Here is a 24481-nt window from a genome sequence, read left to right on the forward strand (position 1 = left end):
ATCCCCAACCTCAGCACCACAGGCACAAGAAGGATTGTTAATTATATTAAGTCTAGCAAGATGGTCTGGCGAGCAAGTGTGGCCAAGTCTTAATCGTGATATAATACTACTACATTTTCTATTGAAATTCATACTATAAAACCATGGTTTTGATACAATTTCGGATTGAATACTATAGAAATGTGCTCCTTTTTGTTTATGACTTTGATCAAATGACGATTTCCATGACGTCTCTAAATGAATTTTGGGTAAAGTTAATAAATCAGGGTAGTAAATTTTGTATGGATTTAAGTCACCACACGTTAGTGCATCATTGGCAAGAGAATCCGCTCTAACGTTTCCTTCTATTCCACAATGACTAGGGATCCAAGCAAATGAAACTGAAGTACCTTTCTTGGTAACATCTGTTAATAACTGTCTTATATCGAATATAACAGGATGTTGTTGTTTAATTTTAAATGGATTCTTGTTAAGAGCTTGAATAGAACTTAGAGAGTCTGTAAAAATTATAGATTTTTTAAGTTTGGCTAATAAAATATATTCTAAAGCTTTTAAGATCCCTAAGCATTCTCCAGAGAATACGGTACATTCGGGAGGGAGTTTAATTTTTTGGACAATATTGTACTGGGAATGGAATACACCTACACCAACATGGCCATTAATATTACTTTTAGAAGCATCTGTAAAGATATAATGATGATCTTTAAATTGTGTATTAATTATATCATTAAATCTTTCATTGGCCCTCAAAGAGTTCTTCTCTATATTAATGGTCAGAATATTTGGAGCGGACACAAGAGCCCCATAAGAAGAAGAAAAAATCGGTAATTTAGAAGAAGAATGAATAGGTGCAGTAAGAGATTTAAATTTAAAATAGCTCACAATTAAACACGGGGTTTGTTTATTTAACCAGTATGAATTTTCGGAAATATGATAGGAAAGCGTTTGAAGTTTCGCAATAATAGGATGATCATAAAGCTGAAGGCATCGAAAGAGATATTTGTCGGATAAATATTGACGGCGTAAATGTAAAGGAGGATCATAACATTCAACCTGCAAAGCGTTGATTGGACTAGATTTCATTGCTCCACATATAATTCTGAGGCATTTACTTTGGATTTTGTCTAAAGATTTAAATCCTGATACACGTCTAGGCTCCAAAAGGAAAGAGCCATATTCTAATATGCTGCGAATCAAAGCATTATACACTAATTTTAGATAAAATGGATGGGCATCCCACCATACGCCTGCTAGACATCTGATGATATTTACATTTTTTTCGCATCTACTTACAACATAATCACAATGTGGAATTCCGGAAAGCTTTTCATCCAGGATGACACCTAAAAATTTATGATGGTTTTTTTGTGAAATGATAATGTTATCAAAAAATACTCTAACTTGAGGAGTTACGCGCATTCGACTAAAAAGAACTATGGAGCTTTTAGTTGGGGATAAATCTAGGCCGTGGTTGTCCAACCAACGCTTAAGAAAATGCAAGGCTCTTGTTAGCTTAGCGGAAGCATCATCAGCATTATTCCCTACAACATATAAGGTCAGATCATCCGCATACTGCGAAATATCAACATCCAACAACTCTGCAATGGCCAATTCTAAATCATAAGTATATATGTCATATAACAGAGGGCTCAAAACTAAGCCTTGTGGTAAACCTTTGGTAACAATTCTTATGTATTTACGGCCATTATTATAGAAAATAATATATCTATCAGTTAACAGGTTTATAATAAATGAAATAATTTTTTTAGGAATTTTTAGACGTCTTAGTTTCTGTTTCAATATTGATATAATAACACTATCATATGCATTAGAAAGATCTAAAAAGGCCGAAAGAACGAATTTATTTGCGCTGAAAGCTAATCTTATGTCGGTGGTAAAAGAACTTAAGTTGTCATATGTACTTTTATTACGCCGAAAACCATATTGAGATGAAGAAAGCAGGCAGTTACTTTCAACGAACCACTCCAGGCGGTTTTTGACTAAATGTTCAATTATTTTTAGAAGAACAGACGAGAGGGCTATTGGACGATATGAAGATGAGAGGGAAGGATCTTTGTTTGGTTTCAAAATGGGTAACACTAGTTGACATTTCCACTCTGATGGAATATTGCCAGATTCAAAAATTGAGTTAATGATTCTAAGATAAACTGATAAACTGTTTTCGTTTAGATGAGAAATAAATGAATAATAAATACCATCAGGCCCAGGAGAGGAATCCGATACATACGAAAGTACATTTTTTAATTCGGCCATGGTAAAGGAGGAATTTAATTCTGAAGACTCTTCATTTTCATCTATTGTACTATTGTTATGAAATAGGTTAGGAAGATTGACTGTAGGAGGAGCAAGCTTGTCAAGAAAATCATTTGCAATAGAACTAGGAAGAGAAACAGAATGAGAAGTATTGTATGCAGATTTGAACCTCCTAATATTTTGCCAAACAACAGTTGGAGGAGAATTCGGGGACAGAGAGGAGCAAAATTTTTGCCAACTTTCAGATTTTTTCTTTTTGAAAAGTAATTTGGTGCTATTTATAATGTTTTTCAATGTCCAATAATTTTCAAGAGACATATTTGTACTATACATTCTTTCAGCCTTCTTTCTCCTTTTTACAGCTTCCGTACACTCTTTATCCCACCACGGTGGGCTGGGAATGGAAGATGATTCATTTTTTATTGGAAAAACTTCATTAGCACTTTCTATCAAGACATCTGTAAAAACGAGAGCATCAATAGAGTCATCTTCATTTGGAAATATCTGTGACAGTTTTACATCAACTTTACTACTGAATTTCTTCCAACATTTATCGGTGACATTATTAAGGTTATACCTGGGAAATAATCTGACATTTTGAATAGGAGCCTGAGAATTATCAAAAGGAGAGGTAGTTAATATGGGGAAGTGATCGCTTCCAAAAGTGGATGATAGAACCGAAGATGTTAATTGTGTTACAAACTGTGAGGAGCAAATAGTCAAATCAACAACGCTTTTGCCTTCTGTTGGACTAGTGCGCCTTGTGGGCTCACCAGAATTTATAACACATAGATTATTCAGATCTAAAACACTTAGCAGCTTGTTACCATAACTATTAGTAATGGAGCTTCCCCATGACTGGTGATGACAATTAAAGTCACCTGTTATAATTAAAGGTCTTGGTAAAGAGCTTAAAATGTTATTAAATTCATTTAAAATATTAATAGAGGCATGGGAAATATATACAGAGACAAAACATATATTATTTACACTAATTGCTATAATAGATAGCTCTGAACTATGTACAGGGATATCAATAAGGCTAAAAGGGTAGTTTTTCTCAAGGAGAAAGGCTACACCACCATAGCCGTCTAACCTATCTTCTCTAATTGTATTATAATTCTTAAATCTAAAAGTATTACTTGGCCTAAGCCAAGTTTCTGAGAAAGAAAATAAAAAAGGATTATAATTTCTTAATAAATAAGCTATGTCACTTTTTTTATTAACTACACTTCGAGCGTTCCACTGAATGATCTGGGCCATATTGTAGAATATTAATTATACATTGAATTAAAGGGGCAACGATGGACGGTATATTATCGTTCTGTGAGTGGGTTTGTAATAATGATATTACATCTGTAAGTGAAGAAAGTTCATTCTTGTAATTGTTTATTATACCTTTATTGTATTCATGTACTGGTGTTGTGTTTTTTTCTAAATTATCAAAAGAAAACTCTTTTACCACATTGTTATGGGCAATTTTATCATAACCTTTCATTGGTCTATAAGGAGCACGAGGCTTAGCAACTACAGTTTTTTTGTATGATCTATTATCAGATGAACTATTATTATTATTAGTAGATAAATTAAATTTAGGAGTGGATAGTGTATCTGAATAAGATTTATATGAGGAAGGAATTTCTTTATTGGCCTCTGCATAAGAGACACAATGTTCAGCCATGTGTATTTTTATAGATTTTTGCCTATTAAACTCTGGGCATATTTTGTTATTAGCCATATGATGGCCAGAACATAAGCAACAGAAATATTCATGCTCATTAACACTACAAGAATCCATATCATGTTCCTGACCACACTTGATACACCGTGATTTTGACCTACACTGAGCTTTGGTATGTCCATACCGACAACATTTGAAGCATTGTATAGTGGGAAAGATGTAGAGCTCAACTGGTAGTGAATTATAACAAATAAAAACTCTTTTTGGCAGAACCCTACCATCAAAGTATACAACAACTGACTGAGTCGGTTTCCATACAGGAGAACCCTCCACCATTGTTTTATAATTTAAGCGTCTGACCTTCACAACTTTACCACTACCGGTAGGTGTAGAAATGTTATTTATTATTTCCTCAGGTGACCATTCAACTGGTATACCCCTCACAATACCTATTCTAACGACATTAAAAGATGGTATAAAAGCTTCATAATTATTGTCAGCGAGTATTGAATTATTAATAAATGTATTAGCATCTTTGTAATTTTGAAATGAAACAGAAATTCTGTTCCGACCAATTTTTTTTAGAGAGCCATTAATAATATTATAAATGTTATTTTTAATTAAAAAGTCACCAAAGGTGATAGGGTGTAGTTGCGTACCATCATCTGAGGGCATTTTCAAAAAAACGTGTACCCTTGCTAAAATATGTCTATATTTTTTAAGGTCATTTATTTACCTTTTTTTGAATGTCATATACAAGGAAAAATATTGAACTAATGGAATATGTTAAAAAGAACGCTGAAAACGTTATATTATTCTGATATTATTGAAACAAAATCGAATTTTCGACGAAACAGATTCCGTTGTGCGACTAAATGTAAAATATAATTTAATACAAAAAAATACAGCAATAAATGGATTTCTTCGTTAATTTAATCTAGTGAAATGCATATTTAATTGTTTATTAAAAAAAATTTAGATAATTTCAAGGATCAACAAGAGTAGCAATTATTTTTAATCCATAGTGTGACTATGTGACCCAACCACTAGGTTATTTTTCATTTTTTTACATGAGTAAGTAATATTTAACATATTTAAAGGAGTTTTTATAACACAAAAACCTTTTATTTAAACATTTTTATTGTTGCACTACTTATAAAAGTAAAAAATTCTTTGATTTCATAGATTTAACTTCAATAATTAGAGGGACGAACATCTCATAATCATAAAGATGTGTTCACATATCTACGAATTCCTAAGTTATTAATGACATCGGATTATATGCACGATCAAAGTGCCGAAATATCCATGCAAATATGCACGAAAAATGGTCGAAATATGCACAAAATATGCACAATCAAAAGTCACTTAATATTAAATTATTATTTTTTTCCGGTAGTGACATTAATAAAAGCGCCAATTTTTATAATTTCATAAAATCCAGGATTTTTAATTTCCTGAAATAAAGAGTTTTTATTTATTTATTATACGCCAATAATAATTTTCTACCAACATTTTCCGATTGCAATCTTAATGCCCATGGAAGTTAAACTACCGAAATATGCATAGTGCATATTGCCAAAATATGCACTATCGCCTAAAAAGTGACATTATATGCATTTGCATATGCAAGTATGCAAATGCATATAATCTGATGTCTAGTTATTATAAATCTGCAAATATCAACGACACAAAATGATTTTCAACTTTACTGATAGAAAAGTAGTGGAAATAAAATCAAAATTAAAAAAAAAAACTTTTAGGTACTTAAATTTTAAATATTTGTTATTGTTAAGTAAAGGCGACGCCTTGATAATTTGGCTGTAGCGATATCGATTTTTCAATGACTAAAGCTAAGAAATTAAAGTTCATTGTCAGTATTTATCATGTCTTTGTCTTTGATTTACCCATAGCGTAACACGATTGGTCAACTTTTATAACACAGAATAATCAATCAAATAGACCTGTGTAAAAAAAAAGGATTCCTATTTTTCCAACAGAGGAGAGTGATTTAAGCTTCCAAATTTGTACATGGCTTGGTTCAAGCATACACTTTAATTTGCCCATAGCTTATATGAAATGTATTTATGGTTTTTAAATTACGCGACAAATATATTTTGTCGCTTACGCCCTTTCCATTTTTTGCTGTTCCATTGCTTGTTTTCTGTGAAAGGCCGGGCCGGGCTTTCATAGATAACTAGCAATCTAAAACATATCCAAAACGGTTTTTTACTTTAACGCGGCGTCACCTTAACACATAAGTAATAAAAAATATATTTGTACGTTAATCGTACCAGTTTAAAAATCTCCAATTTTCTTAATAAAATCTGTGAATAAAAAAATAATTTATTTAAAATGTGAACTAAGCCTTATGCTTTCCGCCTGTTGTGACTTGTCCGTTCCATTATATGTGACCATACGAAAAGTCACAAGTCGGAAGTCACGTAATATTACTTTCTTTTACTTTTAAAGTGTTTGTAAATAACCGATAATAGTTATCACAATTTCATTTTTTATACTAAATACTAAGCTAATTTTGCAACGTGTCAACAGTAGAAACAGTTGGAGAAAGTATAATAATGCTTACAAAATATGGTCACTTATCTGAACAAATAAACCGTTCCTGAAGAACCATCCAACCTGCGTCCGCGTCTTGTAGCAGATTTTTAACTACTAAATTCAAATTGAAGTTTCTCGATGTACAATGAAATATAGTGCTATCATTTAGTGCCGAAAATATTTTTGTAGTATGTTTATAAAACTAAAAAAAACGGTCACTAAACCGAACATTCCGGTCGGGTTGCTTTTTCATGATTATAATTTTAATTAATTTGTAGTTAAATTATGTTAGATTTTTCAATAACAAGACATTCAATTGATACATTAAGTATTTAGGAATCTAACATATGTTTTTTAAGTAACTTACTTTAAGAAAAAAAATAGTTATTAAAGATTTTGTTACAACTTCTGGGAAGGGGACAGGTGAATTTAATAGGTTTCGGTACTTAAAAACCCTTATAAATCTCATACTAAATAAAATTTTATGCAAACGTGAATGTATTTTAATAAAAGAAAACTTGTTTATGCTCCTACATTAAAATTACAAAATGTTAGTATGTAATTTTTTACAAATAATCTGTAGCGAAGTCAAGGGACAAGGTAAAAACCAGGGGTACACATTTTTTTGAAAATGCCCCAGAGACATTTTTTGTAACTTTTTGTACATGAATTAAATAAGGGGAAACATCATTTTCATTATATAAATTTCTGCCAATATGTTTTCTTTCTGTCTCAGGTGCTGAGGCTGAGGATACACGCATGCTAGCAGCATTATCCTTTTCAAGTATACACTTACAATTAATACGATTTCCCGCGCTATCTCTAGTTACTTTGTTACATTGTTTGCACGTCAGCTCGTCAATAAAATCATTACGAGATCGTTTGTACGTTCTTTGACTTATTGACTCTTCTGTGTCCATATTATTGGACTCATCAAAATCCAACGTAACAAAATAACCGGGCTGTGGAATTGGGCCACAAAAATTCCCGCCTCCGGGATCCGGAGGTCGATTCATAGTACAAAAATAAATACACTTACCGAGAAGAAAATATAAAATAAACTAGAAAGATAATTAAAACTAAATATTTACAAAAATATGTACAATATTCCCGCACTGAACACTAATAAACAAATAAAATTTGAGAAAAACACGACCGCCCGCGTTCGAGTTTCCCGCCGTCTCCCATCACAATTTTTAACTGTCAAACCATTATGACGTCCTTTTTTTTACATGAAAATTTATATTCGAAGCTAAAAAATACCAAGAGGCGGACAACGGAAAACGAAGTTTCCTCCATAGAGGAAAATAATGTTTCCTCATTCCTGTTGTTTCACAGTGTTATTCCACAGTGTAGCAATATGACATATCCCTAACTAATATTGCTATACTATGGTTATTCTATAAAGCCTGTTTATTAAGTCAATGCTTCTAGCCTCTGAACGAATTTTTTAAGAATAATGACATTCTTTACTGTTATTTGCTGTCAAAAAAATAATCTTTGCTTAACAATACTGTCTTTTATTCACATCGGTGTATGCACGGGGTGTATGTTTATATTTCTCTGATTCACATTCTTATCCGGTGAATTCGCGGTGAAATGGGTGTTTGTGTATTTGATGTGTATGTATTTCTCAATGCTCTATGCTTTGCTGGATGAATACTTGATGTACGGCACATAATGCAATGATATTTTTCTTAGTGTTTCTAATTTTTATACAAGATTCTGTTTGTTCTGGTGCTGGCAGTTCAATATTTTTTAAACGTTCCTCTCGAAGAAATTGCTGGACCAATTTTGATATAGCTGGTTTGCGAGCTAGACAATTATTTGAAGAACTTATACCACCCGTACTTCCACCGGATAAAATGAATGATAGATACATACAAGATTTGCTGGGATATTTTAAGGGTGCCCTCCAAACTGCAGCAAAAAACCATGATACGAGTATCGGTTTGTCACCAGCAGAACTGCTAGCTGACACCATAGGTTCCCATTTGAGAAGTGATATGCTTCCTTCTGCTAGGCTTGCGTATTACGCTGGCAACATCTCATACAGAAAAGCGAGAGATTTGCACGATTTTTATAACAACATAAAAATAATGTTAAACACACAAGGCCTGGGTTGGAAGCTACCAGCTCGCTTAAAGAAGTGGGGAAACTTGACAATGGAAAAAATAAGGATAGGGCTCGGGAAAAACCCGAATCCTTGCGCTCTTTTAATATTCAAACGAGATACTAGTTCTTGCATTTACTTACCTACCCCGAAACTGGACGACAGCGACAAACCATCCGCAATAGCGTTGCCATTGAAAACCGAAGGATTGGTAAGCTTAGAGTCGCCAAAATCAGAGAATGTTTTGTTAAACTATTATACTACAGCTTCTGGGTGCATACTACGTAACTCGTCCACAAAATGTCGTCAGTCAGATTTTGTCGGCTTCAACAGCGACCTCTGGCGTTGGATGAAGAGGGATGTGGCACCACACCTCACCGACGAGAAACTATACGCCGCTTTCGGCGGAGTTTTGAGGGTAGCAGCGGCCGTGCAAAGCTATGGTCGAGGATTGTCCCGGCGTAACATAATTTCGTATCGAGATGAATCAAAATGGCGTCCGTGGAAAACTGTTCCCGATGATTCCGTAGATGATACCACGTTGTACTTGTGCATGATCATAGTTTTATCCGTCTCCACGATTATATGCCTTCTGCAAGTGATTTACAGCAATATTCTAAACGAGAACGGCATTTGCCGCTACAAGCATCCGCAAAGGAACATGGATGTGGAATATGCGAAAGCTGATTCGAGTATACCGGTTATGCTGCCGAGACATAGAGATCCCGTAACGCCGAGGAATGAATCTGGAAATACAACACGAACTCGGAAAGTTTACGACTTACACGAGAACAGAGAGGAAGATATGGCTATTGAAGAGAGCAGCGAGGACTCAGAATCGTCTACAGAATCGGAAATAATCAAAGAATTAGAGAACAAATCTGCTCAGCCAAAAAATGCGCACTCGCTTAGTCCACCGAGAATAGAGACGTCGATGTCGGAGGTAAGAATTCAGAAGAAACGTCCTATTACGTCACGGAAATCATACTCGACGAATTCTTTCATCGCAGACTCAGCGCAAACTTTCATCGGAGGAAAGTCATCATGCACAGAATCAGAAAGTTCCCTTTCTGAGGAATCTTTCTCCACAAGTTCTAAGATATCGAAGCGAAGTCGCAACAAACGCGATTTAGCTTGGGCGAGGCGCATCGTTTCCAAGCAAAATATACTCAGAACCTCAGATAGCAAATCGTTTACACCGTCATAGATTTTAGAATTTTACATTTACTCGTTTTAGTAGCATTTACTTTTTAAGAGAATACGTTTCAAGTGGGTTTAGAAATAAAATTCAGGAATAATTTAATTTTATTTATTTTAGTGTATCATAAGATTACATAAGATTTTTACCTAAAATAGGGAATGGAAAATATTTGAAAGAGGACAAAAAGTAACATCGATAGACTTGCAACCCCAAACAAATAAAAATATTTACACTTGGCCCTTAATAAAAAAGATCTATACCTACATAGCTAGCACAAGCACGTAGACAAACGAAAGAAACTAAATTTTGACAGTTTTACCGGAAAAACATTGGAGAAAAAGTTTCTTTCGTATCTCGATATCTTCCGCTTTTGAAAATCTATATGTCAAGCATGACGAACCGCTTTTGACATTTAGTTTCTTGATTCTTTTTTTATTTTTATTATGGCACTTGGCTATAAAACCATGGCTAGTGTCGAGTAAATGGCGGCAAATTAAAAAAATCGATGTATAGCAACCCTGTCTATAGTCGGAATTATAGTTATGATCTACAAACTACGAATAATAAAGTTCCTTAGTTTTCATTATTCGTATTTCGTAGATCAAAACTATAATTCTGGCTATATAGACAAGGTTGCTACACGTCGATTTTTTTAATTTGCCGCCATTTACTCGACACTGGCCATGGTTTTATAGCCGAGGTGCCATAATTAAAAAAAAAGAACCAAGAAACTAAATGTCAAAAAAAAATAATTGCCGTTGCTTTAATGGTTGCTATGGAAAGAGTTTCTTGTCTTTGTCCACTGAAACTCAAGTCGATGGGTGGTGCCATGCTCGGGAATAAGATATGTAGACATGGGAAAGAAACTGCCATTACTTTCTTCCGAAGAATCGACTGGGAAACCCCGTGCTAGCTACGCTAGTGTACACAGACGTTATAGTTAGGGCCGCGCCACACCTGAATGGCAGCGGCGAGGCGAGCACTTTTAGTGTCATGTGATTTTAAACTTTATCTTCATTATTGTAATACATAGTATCGCTCGAGAAATCGCGGCCACGAGCGGCCACGGGCGGCCGTAAACTTCTCAAGCGGTACTATGTATCACAATAATGAAGATAAAGTTTAAAATCTTATGACACTGAAAGTGCTCATTCCGGTGTAGCGCGGCCCTTATACAATGTATTGACTTGTTTTATACTAATTTTGGCAGACAAAAAAAACTATGACGTAATGTTAACACATTGTTAAGGTGTTTTTCGTAGTAAGGGGGTATCGCCTGTAGTCCACCGACGCTGAGATTTACTGTCTCATCCGACACACAACAATCCATCTCACTCTATTACAGTTTCGCAGTTGTTTCGCGTTTTGCAGCGTCGGTGGACTAGAGGCGTTAACAGAGGAAATGTTTTGTCTTTGCTTGTCATTATGACTTCAGCGGGGAATTCACTACCGGGCTGCCCGCGGGCCGCCCGGTCTGGCACAAGTCTGCCGCTTGCCCCTATTGAACACACACAGAACAGGCAAGTCAGTCGAATAGATAGAGGGCTCGGTCGTGGACTCATGGACTCAATCTTCTTTGTAAGAAATGATAGATCAGCATCGGCATTGATTTCTTCGTATTTTTCAATAAGTTCGCTCTATTAGCGGCATGAGGTAGTTCGGTGTTCATGTAATCCTTGCTTTTTTCTACAAACAAGGATACGGTAGACAGGTAAATGGAAATAAACGAATGTCAAAATTGTTTTTGTTTCTTCATTCCTAAGCTTAGTGTTTGTATTTTTTACAATAATATTTTAAGTGCACTCCAGTAGTCCAGTCGCTCTCCAAGGCGCGAATGACGGCGGGCCGCCCGTCGCGACCATTCATGTACAGACTTGCCCGTGTCCGCGCGGGAAAAATGCGATCTCGCGGGCAGGCTGCGGGCACGGGCCAACTTGCATGTCTGTGCCCGTACCTGGGAATTGACGAGCAGACATGCGACAGACCTGCCCGTGACGGGCGGCCCGTAGCGGGCGGCCCGGTAGTCAATTCCCCGCTTAAAAAACACAGGCCAACAAAAACAATGTGTAAGATAATATACAATGTGTAAATATTTTTAACAGTAAAGGCGAGACCGCACTAAAGCGACACTGCGACGCGACACTTCACGTTAAATACTATGTGTTTGTGTAAACACCGTTATCCTTGAAACCATCAAATGAGCCCGACAAAATGAACAACTTTTTCTATGAGAACAATGCTGGGAACTCAAAAAAAAAAATGCCGTCTTCATACCCATACGGATGCCCGGATCAGCAATTTGTATGGGTATAAAGACGGATTTTTTGAGTTCCCAGCATTATTCTCATACTTAGTAAAAGTTGTTCACTTTGACGGGCTCATTTGATGGTTTCAAGGATAACGGTGTTTACACTAACATCTTGTATACAAGGTGTAACAAAACATAGTGATCATACTTTAGGATGTGTAAGTGTGCCTTGTATAGATTTCATTGTGAAAGTAGCAGCGTTGTAAGAGTAACATTTTCTTGACAAAAAAAATTGCTCTTTTAACGCTGCTAATTATCGTTTAGTTTTATTACAACCTGTGGAACTGACGCTTTATAAACGTTTCTAAAACATCAGTACTATGAAACGACAAGTGTTGTGTCGCTGGCGCGTAGTGAGGTATCACCTTGCACCAAAGAGGTAAATAGTTTAACAAATTAAACAGGTGCAACGAAATAAATATTTATCACAAATTATTTGTACATTAAACCGTCCTCGTTAACAATACATACAATCTTAACGCGGAATAAATCTTATTCTATATTTAAATCACAGTTCCTCATATACCTATAGCTTAATACCACGCTGCCAATGTTTACGGTAATCATAGTTTTCCTATACAAAATACAATATGAAAACGATATCTCCCGAGAAGCATTAGCATTTAGCAGCGTGGTTTTTCGACTTAGCAAAGATTCCTTTTATTCATAAGAACTTTTTTACTCGATTAAATACAGAGACTCACAGATATAAACTGCGCACAACTTTATAATATCGATATCAGTCCGAAAACATGTAAGAGCGGTGGGGGGAGTGGGGGGGGGGGCGCTTTTTAGGTCTCTTCGGTGATTAGTGACGCTATTGGACGCATCAAACGACCTTAAAGTTGTGCGCAGACTATATTACAATACTAACGACAACTCCTCATTTTACCAAGTCTTTATTTGTGTCCCTCATTTTATTCACATTATTTATATCTAATACAGCAATGGCAATTCGAAATTACAAAAGTATCATTTCATTAGTAACCAAAAACATTGAACCATTTCAAATAATAATGGCGGTAAATAAGATATAGTAGTAAAATTATGCTAAAATAATATATTAATAATTGTTGTTATTGATTTACTTAATACTAATTAACGGCCGTTCCCAATATTTGATCTATCTCTGGTTTTGCCCTACTAGAGATAGGAATAGCTCACATTAGACATTAGAGACATATTTTATGTCAATTGTGAGCTATTCCTATCTATAGTAGGGCAAAACCAGAGATAGATCAATTATTGGGAACGGCCGTTACTCTATCATACCATATCATTATTAGGGTTGTTACAATGGCCTTGCTAGGAATCATGAAAGAATGTATATCGCATTCATCTAGTTAAATGTGCTATTCGATTGAAAACCAAGCCAATTCATTGAATGAAACTATTTAATATACCGACTTGACAAGTTGGCCTTTAGTTTAGACGTTAAACGTCACAGTCAGCAACTTTAATCATTTAATGAAACGGTTTCATTCGATTAATTTGCTAGTAATTCAATCAAATAGCAGATTCAATCAGATGACTGCAACATATTCACCAAGGCAAACTGGCAAAGCTATTGGATACAGCCTTAACTCAAACCTATCTTAAAGCAGTCTAAATCCGATTAGTAGTTTCTTATACTCAGCGCGCAAGCACCTAGGAATGGGGAGATCCCTTGAAGCTTGCGCGTTAAGACCACCGTAAGATTGTAAATTCTGTTATGTACATACAATGTAATATTTCCTCATATTTTTTTGATTGATTGATTTCAAGTATAAGTTACATAACTTTAGCATTAGATGTAATAGAGAACAAAATTGACAGAGGTAAAATCTATAATTGAACAAAGAATTTCAGTTTTTATGATTACCATAGCTTAATGATTAAAATGTTTATAAGTCAATTTTTATTAAGAAGGTATCCTATTACAGACGAACTTATTGTACAGGGAATCTAAAATCATAAAACAGTGGTTGTTTACAGTCAATGACAAATCGACGGAGAGCTGGCGACCAAATCGGTCATGTGGCTTCAGCTGTATTTAAACTCAGTTAGCTACTTCCCTGAACAACCTTTTCTATTATAATCTGCGTGCTGGCAGACCGTGGGCGGTGGGTGTGGGTGTAGTGGGGTGGGGAAAAAATGTAGGCTCAGCGACTTTTTTTTTTTCCAAACAGTTGATCTGTACTTCCTGCGCACCCAAAAAAAATTTAAGTCGATCGGGTGGTGGCAAGGGGTTGCCAGCGTTAATTAAAAGTAGGAAAATTATTATTATTTTCATGTGGTTTCAGCTGTGTTAATTTTTTGAAACAAGAGATTAGTTAGTATGTATTTCCAAAAAAAAAAAATAGCCAGACAAAATATCGGTGGGAAGGTACCGAAAACGATTGTGGAATCGGCCAATTCTCGTATTCAACGATTTCAAGAATTGTTTTCGGTACCTACCCAGCGATATTTTTGTCCGGCATTTTTTTTTTTTTGGGCTTACATACTTACTAATCTCGCGTAGCTAACGGAGGTTTAATACAGCTGAAGCCACATGACCGATTTGGTCGTCAACTGTTAGTCGAAAAGGAATATTACAATGTAACGTTATTCACAATTTTACGGTGACATAAAAATTGATAGGTTCCGACTTCCGATTCATTCAACCCGAATGTATGAATATAAAGGCACGTTAAAACATTTTATTATTCTGAATAAATAGTTGATGGTAAACGCAGATTTGTACTATACTGCATTGCCCACATACATTCAAATTCTTTATCTGAAGCTATATTTTGCCTCCCGTATTTTTAATTGACTTATTAATACGTTGATATCAAGACTTTGTAGGTAAGTATACAGCTTTTTTTAATAAAATAGAACAAAAAAAGGACGGATAATATTATTCCAATAATTTCAATAATTTGTGAAACTCGTACGATATGACAATAATATTGTTATATACCATAACTAAAGGTATAAATACTGAATCTAATAGGTTCATATTGAACAGATTTTCTGCCTAGTCTACTTTTTTAATTCTAAAGGCTTGAGTACGCAAGTACATAATTATTTTGCCTAAGATTTTTGTAAAATAATCTTTAAGGGGGTCCTGTCAAATTCACTTTAATAGGACTGTAAGATCAATTTCAATTACGGCCACACCCAGTAATTTGATGATTACTCTGTAATTTAATGAAGATTTTCACTGAAGCTTATATATATACTTTCTGTAGAACTCTTCATCAAATTAAAGATAAGATCTATCTATCTAATCACGAAACATTTCTTATTGTCACCGTTAGTTATGATGGGATTACCTGTAGTAGACTGGCTCTGTACAATCTAATGCGTCTTAATATTCCTGTATTGTCTGTTACTCCATCGTCTATGCATGATCTTGACTATGTAGAGCGGTAGGCAGGACACCAGGGTGATCGTTGTAACCTTCCACCAGAAGTCCCAATGTCGTATGAAGTCACTGTCTGTAGAAAATAGAAAATGATTTTTATAAATACTCATATAGTGAGTCTTATTAGGTCTCAGTGTTATAAACTAAACATTAGTGGGACCAAAATGGTCCCCATTTAACGAATATATGATATTGAATGTACCGTAACTTCTTGGTGGAAATTCATGCACTTTTTCCATTTTAAAAGTGGAAAAAGTGCATGAAAATTCATATTATTACTGTGAAACACCTTAATTTATATTTTGTGTTTTCAGTTGCTACGTTTTATACAAATTATTTTATTTATGCAGTTAAATGTTTTCACAAATCCTACTAATATTATAAAGGCGAAAGTTTGTTTGGATGTATGGATGTGTGGATGTATGGATGTTTGTTACTCTTTCACGCAAAAACTGCTGAACGGATTTTAATCAAACTTTACAATAATATAGCTTATACATCAGAATAACACATAGGCTACAATTTTAACCGACTTTCAAAATGGGGGAGGTGTTATGTTCGTTTTCTTATATTCAACGATTACTCCGCCGTTTGTTAACCGATTTTCAAAATTTTTCTTTTGGTATATAGGGTATCATCCCAATTTGGTATTATATTCACAAAAGTGGTGATCTGATGAAGGATCCATAAGTAATCGAGGGAACTCCTCAAAACTTATAGGCAAACATGTGGTGACTTCGGTTTCGTGAGAAGTATTCTAAGCATATGCTACCAACAAGTAAGATTTTGCACCGAGATATACCTGGTATACCGTGGTTCGGAAGGTGCTGAGAGAACTTCTGATTCTTTATAGATACAAGTTTGGGAGTTTCGGCGTTGTTTTAAGAACAGAAAGTATATACTACTATGCAAATTACATTCATCATCATCATCATCACTACCATATTATACCATTTCATAGTCTTTTAGATCGAGACTCGAGTTTGTCAAGCGATAATTAAAAAATCTATACCTACCTAATATTATAAACCTGAAGAGTATGTTTGCTTGAACGCGTCAATCTCAGGAACTACAGGTCCGATTTAAAAACTTATCTCAGTGTTAGATAGATCATTTATCGAGTAAGAATATATTCTTACTATAGGTAGCCTATAGGCTATATTATATTATCACGCTAAGACTAATACGACCGAAGAAACTCAGGAAAATGTGGGAAAAACGTGGGAAATATTTTTTATGGGAAAATGTACGGTTTCTGTAAAATTCCTAATTTACGCGGGCGAAGCCGCGCGGGACATCTAGTCTTTAATAAAATCATTTTGTATGATAAAAAAAAAACCAAGATAAGCATAAAGTAGTTAACGAAATCGAAAGCCTCATAGAAGTACAACGCTGAGAAGTTGATTTAGGTATAGGCAAATGGTGAAAATACATAATTTTGTTGGGTTATGTAAATTCAATGTTAATCGTTATCCGTCAGCTGGGTTTGGCATAACGCAACCAAATTACACAAGTAAGCCTATCAACCAACTTCTATCGTACTTACCGAAGTAGCTCGTGAATATGAGCAGCGTGGCGGTGTAGCTGGCGAGGCTGAGCAGCTCCGCAGCCAGCATGAGCCGGTGGTAAGTGCGAGCCGTCAGCGCCACCATCACCAGCTCCGTGAGGATCAGCGCCGTGTAGCTGATCTCCACTATGTGGATCAACTGCTCCTCGAACAGCACCAGCGCGCCGTACATTATCACACCGCCTGAGGAACATTGTACAGTTCACACGACATCTTAGTTACCAGAAGGACAAAAACAACACAAAGAAAAATACAACATATTATAAGCCCTATTTGCTAAATCCCTTACATAATTTACGGGAAAATGAACAATCCCATATTCCCACCACTGCAACTCCTGTGTTGCCAGGATCAACAGTGGTGACCAACCACGATAACCCTTTCATATGATCTCGAGTGTCCGAGGGACAAGCTAAATCTGTCTTGGGACTCGCAACGAATTTCGTTGAATCAGAATGAATCCCTTATATTATGTTTTTTTTTATTGTTATATTGTTTATAAGCAAAAAAATAATAAGTAAATAAATAAATACCTTGGTATATCGATATCCCGATCCATATATAGAACGTTTTATAGGAGAGTTGGCGGCCTTTGGTCATCTGTTTGTAAAGTTGTGGATGTTGCAGCGCCGTCAAACTTGATATGTCCTTGTCTAGCACCTTTGAACAGATGGTAAGTTAATACCAAAAAGTTAATATACCTAGCGGAATAGAGAAACAAAGGCCTGAGCAAGCGAGATGTCATTAACAGTAACACTGAGTGGTAAAAAGAGACGTGTGATACATGACAGCAGAACCTATTTTTTCATCTGTTGACGTCCAGTCGGCACTTATCGGCATGTTGACAATTTACGACAAAATGCCGTCAAGCAGTGGTTACGTGTAAATGGTATCGCTGCAGCTTTTTGTAGTTGCGTTGTGGTACCGACAAAATGTCGACGTGGTTGCGTTGTCGCCGGTAGTTGCGATGTGGTTACGTACGAAAGTCAATGAAACGGAGTGGGGGAAGAGCGCGGGCGGTGTGCGCGCACTGTCGTTGCATCGACGCAACGTTGTGGTTGCGATGTGGTCGTTATCACACAAGTGGTCGACAACGACTGCAAAATGTGGTACGTGTGAATAGTCCAGTTCATTTACAATACGAAATATACGCCCGACCACGTGGTGTGGTTGTGGTTGTCGTGTGATTGTGGTACGTGTTGGGTTGGCCCTTAGGTACGTCCGCGCGACAGACCGGAATGGCCGTTACGCAACGTGATTAGAAAGAATTGTAAGTAACGATTTATTTAAACAGCAGCGCTTCCATACATGCTTGTGATTTCGTCACGCGGACGCATATACATGGAGCCTAACATACTACTTATATAATTTACTAGCTGTTGCCCGCGACTTCGTCCACGTGGACTTCAGTTTATAGCGCGCGATGTCAACAAAATTGGTGTCAAAAGCACTTATAAAAAACCCTGGTACCCATCAAAACAGCTGTGCAGTGTGCACATAATATTTCAATTTTTTTAATTAAACTTTATATTTTATGCCAAATTTTTAGGCTTATTTAGCCCCCCAATTACACAACTTCACCCATAAACTATTTATCATTGATAGGTTTAAGGTTACGTCACTGCATAGATAAAGTACTGATTTATTAAAACTATAAAAATAACGAAAAGAATCGAATGTAAGATAATACCACCTCTTATAGAAAGACTTTTGAGCAAGCGTTAGCGCGATGTAGGAGACGCACGGCGCCCTCTATTATGAATTTTTGGAACTAACTTAATTTGAACAAATTTACCCATTTTCACCCCCTTACAACGCTTTTTTACAGTAAAAAAGTAGCCTATGTCCTTTCTCAGGCTTTAGACTATCTGTATACCGAATTTCATTACAATCGGTTCGTTAGTTTTGGCGTGAAAGCGAGACAGACAGACAGAGATACTTTCGCATTTATAATATTAGTATAGATTGATACTAATATCAAGGGCGTCGCCAGGGGGGGCAGGGAGGGGCAGCTGCCCCCCCCCCCTAGAGATTCTAAAAAAGTTGCCAATATTAAATATAATGCAAACAACGACCACTATAATATTAAAATCTGGTAATAGATTGAAAGCTCGTAGTACAAGTGAAAAGCTTCATGTGCTGTCGACTTTACCTACAATTCATACCTACTTTTCTCATATAAAGAGAATGAGAAAAGTATGAATTGTAGTAGGTAAAGTAAACTGCCCCCCCCCCCCCCCTGCGCCATCGGCTGGCGACGCCCTTGACTAATATTATGGTGTTATATCAGAATCGGTTAGTAAGTGACGAATTAATTATCTTAAAGTAAGTAGACGATTACTAATTTATACTGAGCAACAGCAACTGTTATAGCAATAATTTAAAGGAGTAATAAATCAGTACATGGTTACTTACCAACGAGAATACCGGTAGCATAGTGAACAGAGTGCCGTAGCCGACCATAAGGAAACCGGGGTAAAGCGACACCGACGAAAAATAGAACACCACAGAGAATACTGCCTGAAAAAGATAAAATAAATCGTGTGCCATAAACATAAACAATAGAGAGAAGATGTATTTTTTGTTCCAATCTTAGGCGAATTATTATGTTTTAAAGCTGTTGATATTTTTAGGGTTACTTAGCCAAATGGCAAAAACGGAAACTTTATACTTTATAAATCTATAAAGTATAAAGTTTCCAGACAGACAGACATGACGAATCCGTCATGTCCGTTCGTATGTCACAGCCACTACCGGCTTTCCTCCGAAGCTGTAAGACCTATAATAATAATAATAACCGCCGCGCGAAACATAGACAATGGCAAAAGTCAAAAACAAGACCATAGACATACCTGCATTGTGGATACAATAAGGCCGCGGTGCACGATGAACAGACACAACGCAGCGGAGCGCGCGTACGAGCGGCGGCCGTGGACGAGCAGCAGTCGCGCGAGCGCCGCGAAGTTCGGCGCGGACACATCACCCGCGAGCGATGCCGCGCGACCCTCCGCGCCCTCTATACCCACGCCTGTACAATTACAAATGATAAAGCTATATCTGAATCTGTCTACCAGAATCTGATGGCAAAAAGTGAGAAAGTAAATTGACTCTAGCAATACCGGGGTAATTGGAATAAAACATTTGATCCTTTTTTTCCTTATAGCGGCTTATTCTGTGTGTGAAACATGCAAATATAAAAAATTATCCAATGATCAAGGATATTTTTTGAAAATCTGCCGTCAAAATTTGCCATCAGATTCACATCATTCACAACATTTTCAGTGCTATAAAGTCCTTACGTAATATGGTCGCGTTATGTTAAACCCAGTCACGACTAACATCAAATTGACTTAGCCCGGGAACGAATATGTAATGTCGTAGATCCACTATCTGCTTTCGAATCAATTTCTTCAACGGTACAAAGTAAATAACGAAATGTAGACACTTCGACACTAACGTATATTGTATATTATACGACAAAAAAAGTTAAATTATAAAAATAAATTTTCCGATAAAAGAAAGTAGCTAGTATTTTAAATTTGAGCTTCTAAAATTTAAAATACTAGATACTTGTAAGATAGAAATATGTAAAATCTACACTACGAGTACATACCGACGTCAGCCTCCTGTATCATGGCGACGTCATTGCCGCCGTCGCCGACCGCCGCGACGACGCAGTCGCGCTGTCGCAGCAGCCGCGCGACGCGGGCCTTCTGCGTCGGCGAGCAGCGCGCGACCACCACGCCGCTACACCGTTGTAGCGCGCACACGAACTCTTCTTCGTACGAGTTTAGGCACACCTAGAGATGAACAACGTTATATTTGGTTATATCATTCAATTTGACCGTTATTACTACATTAACCCATCGCTATTTATATCCTTATCAATTATCATACAGCAATTAAAATAATTTGTTTCGTTGTTAAAATAGATGTGGTGTCAAGGGACACCCGGATGGAGCGAAGTTATAAAAAAAACACAAAAAAAAAACCAAAAAAGAAAAACAAAAAAAAGAGAAAAAGAGAGACAGACAGAGAAACACGCGCTATCGCACGGCTTACTAGCCCCCTTTCGCAACGCACGATAAGGAACTTCGTTCTAATACGGAAAAAATATTCTTTCTTGTTTAAATTGTAAAACGGTATGTTAGGTATCTTTTTATCGGTATCTATATCGCAGTCACCTGGTTTAGGAATGACTAGCGCGTTCATTGAACGACACCATTTAATTCAATGACTAAAGGCTAACTCGTCAAGTGTTTAACAGTAAATTAAATGGTTACATTCAATAAATTCGCTAGTCACTCAATCAAATCATTCAACCAGATGACTGCTTATATTACCTCCAGACTCTCCCCCTCTATAATGAGGTTGGCGTCGTCGCGTCGCAGGTCGTCGAGCAGCGCGTACGCGTGCTGTCGCGACGTGCGCTGCGCGGCGGTCACCCAACGCGCGCCGCCGCCGAGCTGCAGCGAGCGCGCTATACACAGCGCCGTCTCCAGCTTGTCGCCCGTCAGCATCCACACCTGAGTTGGGTAGATTCACACTCATTCCTACTATAGTTTATGCCTTTTAAGATGATATGGGTGACAGTTCTCCTATTCCTTGCTACGGTTTTTTTTACAAGAAATCAAAAAATCAAAATGTGATAAATTATATTCCATCTAGAAAAACAAATGTTTCCTATGCTAAATGCTAACTTATTCATATAAAATAATATAAAATATTAACTGTGAAATAGGAGTATCAATGGAGTATGGAGAATCTGTCAAATAAGTTGTGGGTAGCCTATCCGGCACTTTATCAGGAAGTGGTGAAACAGGCCCTTAAACTCTAATATTTCGTTACCTTGATGCCGGCCGCACGCATCATTCTCAGCGTGCGAGGCACGTGGTCAGCCAGTCGGTCCTCTACGCCCGTGAGAGCGAGCAACGTTACACTTGTACGCACTGGTATATGCGTATACGTGTGTATCATTGCATGACTCGCTCTTATAACGTTGACATAAGGTTTAAACTCCAATAACTCGTTACCTTGACGCCAGCCGCACGCAGCATCCTCAGCGTGCGCGGCACGTAATCAGCCAGTCGGTCCTCTACGCCAGTGAGAGCGAGCAACGTTAGACCGCGCTGCAGCTTAGACACGGCTGCGGCGATTCGCTCGCTGCGGTTTCGGCTAAGACGCGCCTCGCGGTACTCCATCTACAAGAAAAAAGATACATACAGCCGAACGTATTACCCCCTCCTTTTTGGAAGTCGGTCTAAAGAGGAAACAATATTAAAGAAGAATAAACATTAGTTACAGTTACAAAATGATTTAGCAGGGCGCGAGTAAAATAATTAAATTATTTTTATGACCAGACAATGGCATGATACAAAAAAATAAGGGCCTGTTTCACCGCTTTCTGATAAAGTGCCTAATAGGCTATTCACAACTTTTTTGACAGATTCTTCATACCTGATCTGTCAAGTTATTTGGTGGATAGCCTTATCAGGAAGTGGTGAAACAGGCCCTAAGAATACTTTATATACCATCACACAATACATAATAGTATGATAAAGGAAGAGGAGGAAGAAAAATGAGTACTGATAAATATTGGGCATTTACGACCTTCACCATAATCTTGTTTTCCGCTTTTTGTATATGTATTTTTTTTTCGTTTGAAGTATATTTATTAATTAAAGTCAGGTCACCGGCTAGAGTGACCGGGACTTTACTTTCAAAATATGCGTGGAAACGAATATTATTTGAATGTGTAAATGACAAGCTATAATTCAATGACACAATTTCTGCGTGTCCTGCAACCGGACTATCTATACTCATATTATAAGTGCGAAAGTATGTCTGTCTATATGTCTGTATGTTCGTCTATCTATCTGCCTGTCAGTTACCACTTCACGCCCAAACCGCTAAACCGATTTTACGAAATTTTGATATAAATACTTTTAGTCCCGGGAAAGGACATAGGAGTAGGATACCTTGTATCCCGAAAAATGTACGGTTACAGCGCGATAAACGAATTTTGTCACAACGGAGAGTTCTTCTATAGTTTGTGCGTTCTAAGATAATATGGGTGACAGTTTTCATGTTCCTTGCTACGGGTTTTTTTACAAGAAAACAAAAAAAACAAAATGTAATAAATTATATTCCATCTACAAAAACAAATGTTTCCTATAATTGTAAATGAATAAAAACGAAAAGATGCTAAATGCTAACTTATTAATAAAAATTATAAATATTAACTGTGAAATAGGAGTATAAAATTATTGTTACGAAAACATTTGAAAAATGTCATATGCTTGATACGGAACTTATGTCAATAGAGATTGACTCTGTTGAATCGAAATCAAATCGATAAAAAAGGGCGGCCATCTTAAATCGCCGGTACCACTGAAATGTCAGTACGAAATCGATAATTTCGATTGCAATTCCTTTACGAAGTGATTTGATATTTTTAAACTATCGATTAATTTTTGTTAGGTAACTTCCCTACTATTGTCAATTATAATGTGTCACGCATATCATCATAAAACGCACAAACTATAGTAGCTTGTATATTGTATAACTTACTTCGAACTCGTCGTACTCAGTCTGCGTGAGCGTACGCATGGCGACGACGAGCGTACGCAGGCCGTCCGCAGCGAGACGCGCGCTCTCCGCCCGAAGCCACGCCCCCTCTAGCAGCGGCGCTAACGTCACGTCCGCACCCTTCACGTAGTACGTTATACGCTCGCTCGCCTTCTCCTTAACACAGGAAATTTCCAAATTAGAGGAGAAATAAGGTTTTTTTGTTACAGGTTTATACCTGTAGCTTTTTTGGTAAGTTAGTAGGACAAAACGACTTAATGGACGACGATTTTAATATTAACTATGCTGGTTGTGGTGATGTTAGTTTTATAGATTACACGTTTGAACGTATATCATAGGCATTGACAACCAACATAATATTATGGGCATATGTATATAATATATGTATTTATCATTAATTATTGTCTTAACCTTTTGATACACAAATGAGCTTCTATAATACCCCATTCCTTTTACTCGCATAACCTAGTGGGACAGATGACCGACACGACTGGTGAGAGATCAGGCGCAGAACCGACTTTTAACATGCCGACGCGTGGACCATCTTACTTATCAGACAATATACTTTTTCATAAAATACAACTATATTGAAGTACACGCATTCTAAATCTACCATGCGTTTTAAAACCGTACCTTAACAATAATTCCCATCATCTTGCTCTCGCTGGTGAAAGGAAACATCTGTAGTATGTTGAACTGCAGAACTTCATTGGTAGCACGCAACTTTAGGGATATGCTTTCTAAATCACGCTGGTATAATGATACGCCCATCTAGAATAAACAAATATATTTTGTTAAACAC

General features: G+C 36.7%; 2 protein-coding genes and 1 long non-coding RNA gene across 4 annotated transcripts in view; 2 read left to right on the top strand and 1 right to left on the bottom strand.

Annotated features, from left to right (window-relative positions):
* The first annotated feature begins 1928 nt into the window (after positions 1–1928).
* On the top strand, positions 1929–4437 carry LOC121729754. Its single transcript, XR_006036001.1, has 2 exons — positions 1929–2537; positions 2616–4437. It is a non-coding gene; the product is annotated as an uncharacterized LOC121729754 (long non-coding RNA).
* A 3586-nt stretch (positions 4438–8023) lies between these two features.
* On the top strand, positions 8024–9925 carry LOC121729748. Its single transcript, XM_042118368.1, has one exon. The coding sequence runs from the start codon at positions 8200–8202 to the stop codon at positions 9832–9834; it is 1635 nt and encodes a 544-aa protein (XP_041974302.1). The 5' UTR covers positions 8024–8199; the 3' UTR covers positions 9835–9925.
* A 4338-nt stretch (positions 9926–14263) lies between these two features.
* LOC121729744 (probable phospholipid-transporting ATPase IIB) overlaps positions 14264–24481 on the bottom strand; it is a 28916-nt gene continuing 18698 nt past the window's right edge. The window contains exons 10-20 of one of the 2 annotated variants that reach the window (XM_042118358.1): positions 24313–24450; positions 23662–23835; positions 22125–22292; positions 21435–21617; positions 20705–20891; positions 19944–20119; positions 19507–19611; positions 17625–17751; positions 17071–17274; positions 15433–15597; positions 14264–14318 (exon numbers count right to left, since the gene is read on the bottom strand). In XM_042118358.1, coding sequence (XP_041974292.1) covers positions 15458–15597; positions 17071–17274; positions 17625–17751; positions 19507–19611; positions 19944–20119; positions 20705–20891; positions 21435–21617; positions 22125–22292; positions 23662–23835; positions 24313–24450 — 1602 coding nt within the window. In that variant the 3' untranslated portion in view covers positions 14264–14318; positions 15433–15457. Of the gene's footprint in view, positions 15598–17070; positions 17275–17624; positions 17752–19506; positions 19612–19943; positions 20120–20704; positions 20892–21434; positions 21618–22124; positions 22293–23661; positions 23836–24312; positions 24451–24481 lie in introns of both variants that reach the window. The other variant, XM_042118357.1, reaches the window with a different exon arrangement.

This window comes from Aricia agestis, chromosome 8, assembly GCF_905147365.1.
Source record: "Aricia agestis chromosome 8, ilAriAges1.1, whole genome shotgun sequence".
In the NCBI taxonomy this organism is placed as follows: Eukaryota; Metazoa; Arthropoda; class Insecta; order Lepidoptera; family Lycaenidae; genus Aricia; species Aricia agestis.

Coding starts and splice junctions, on each gene's coding strand:
- LOC121729748 (XM_042118368.1), top strand. CDS start 8,200: ATGATATTTTTCTTAGTGTTTCTAATTTTTATACAAGATTCTGTTTGT.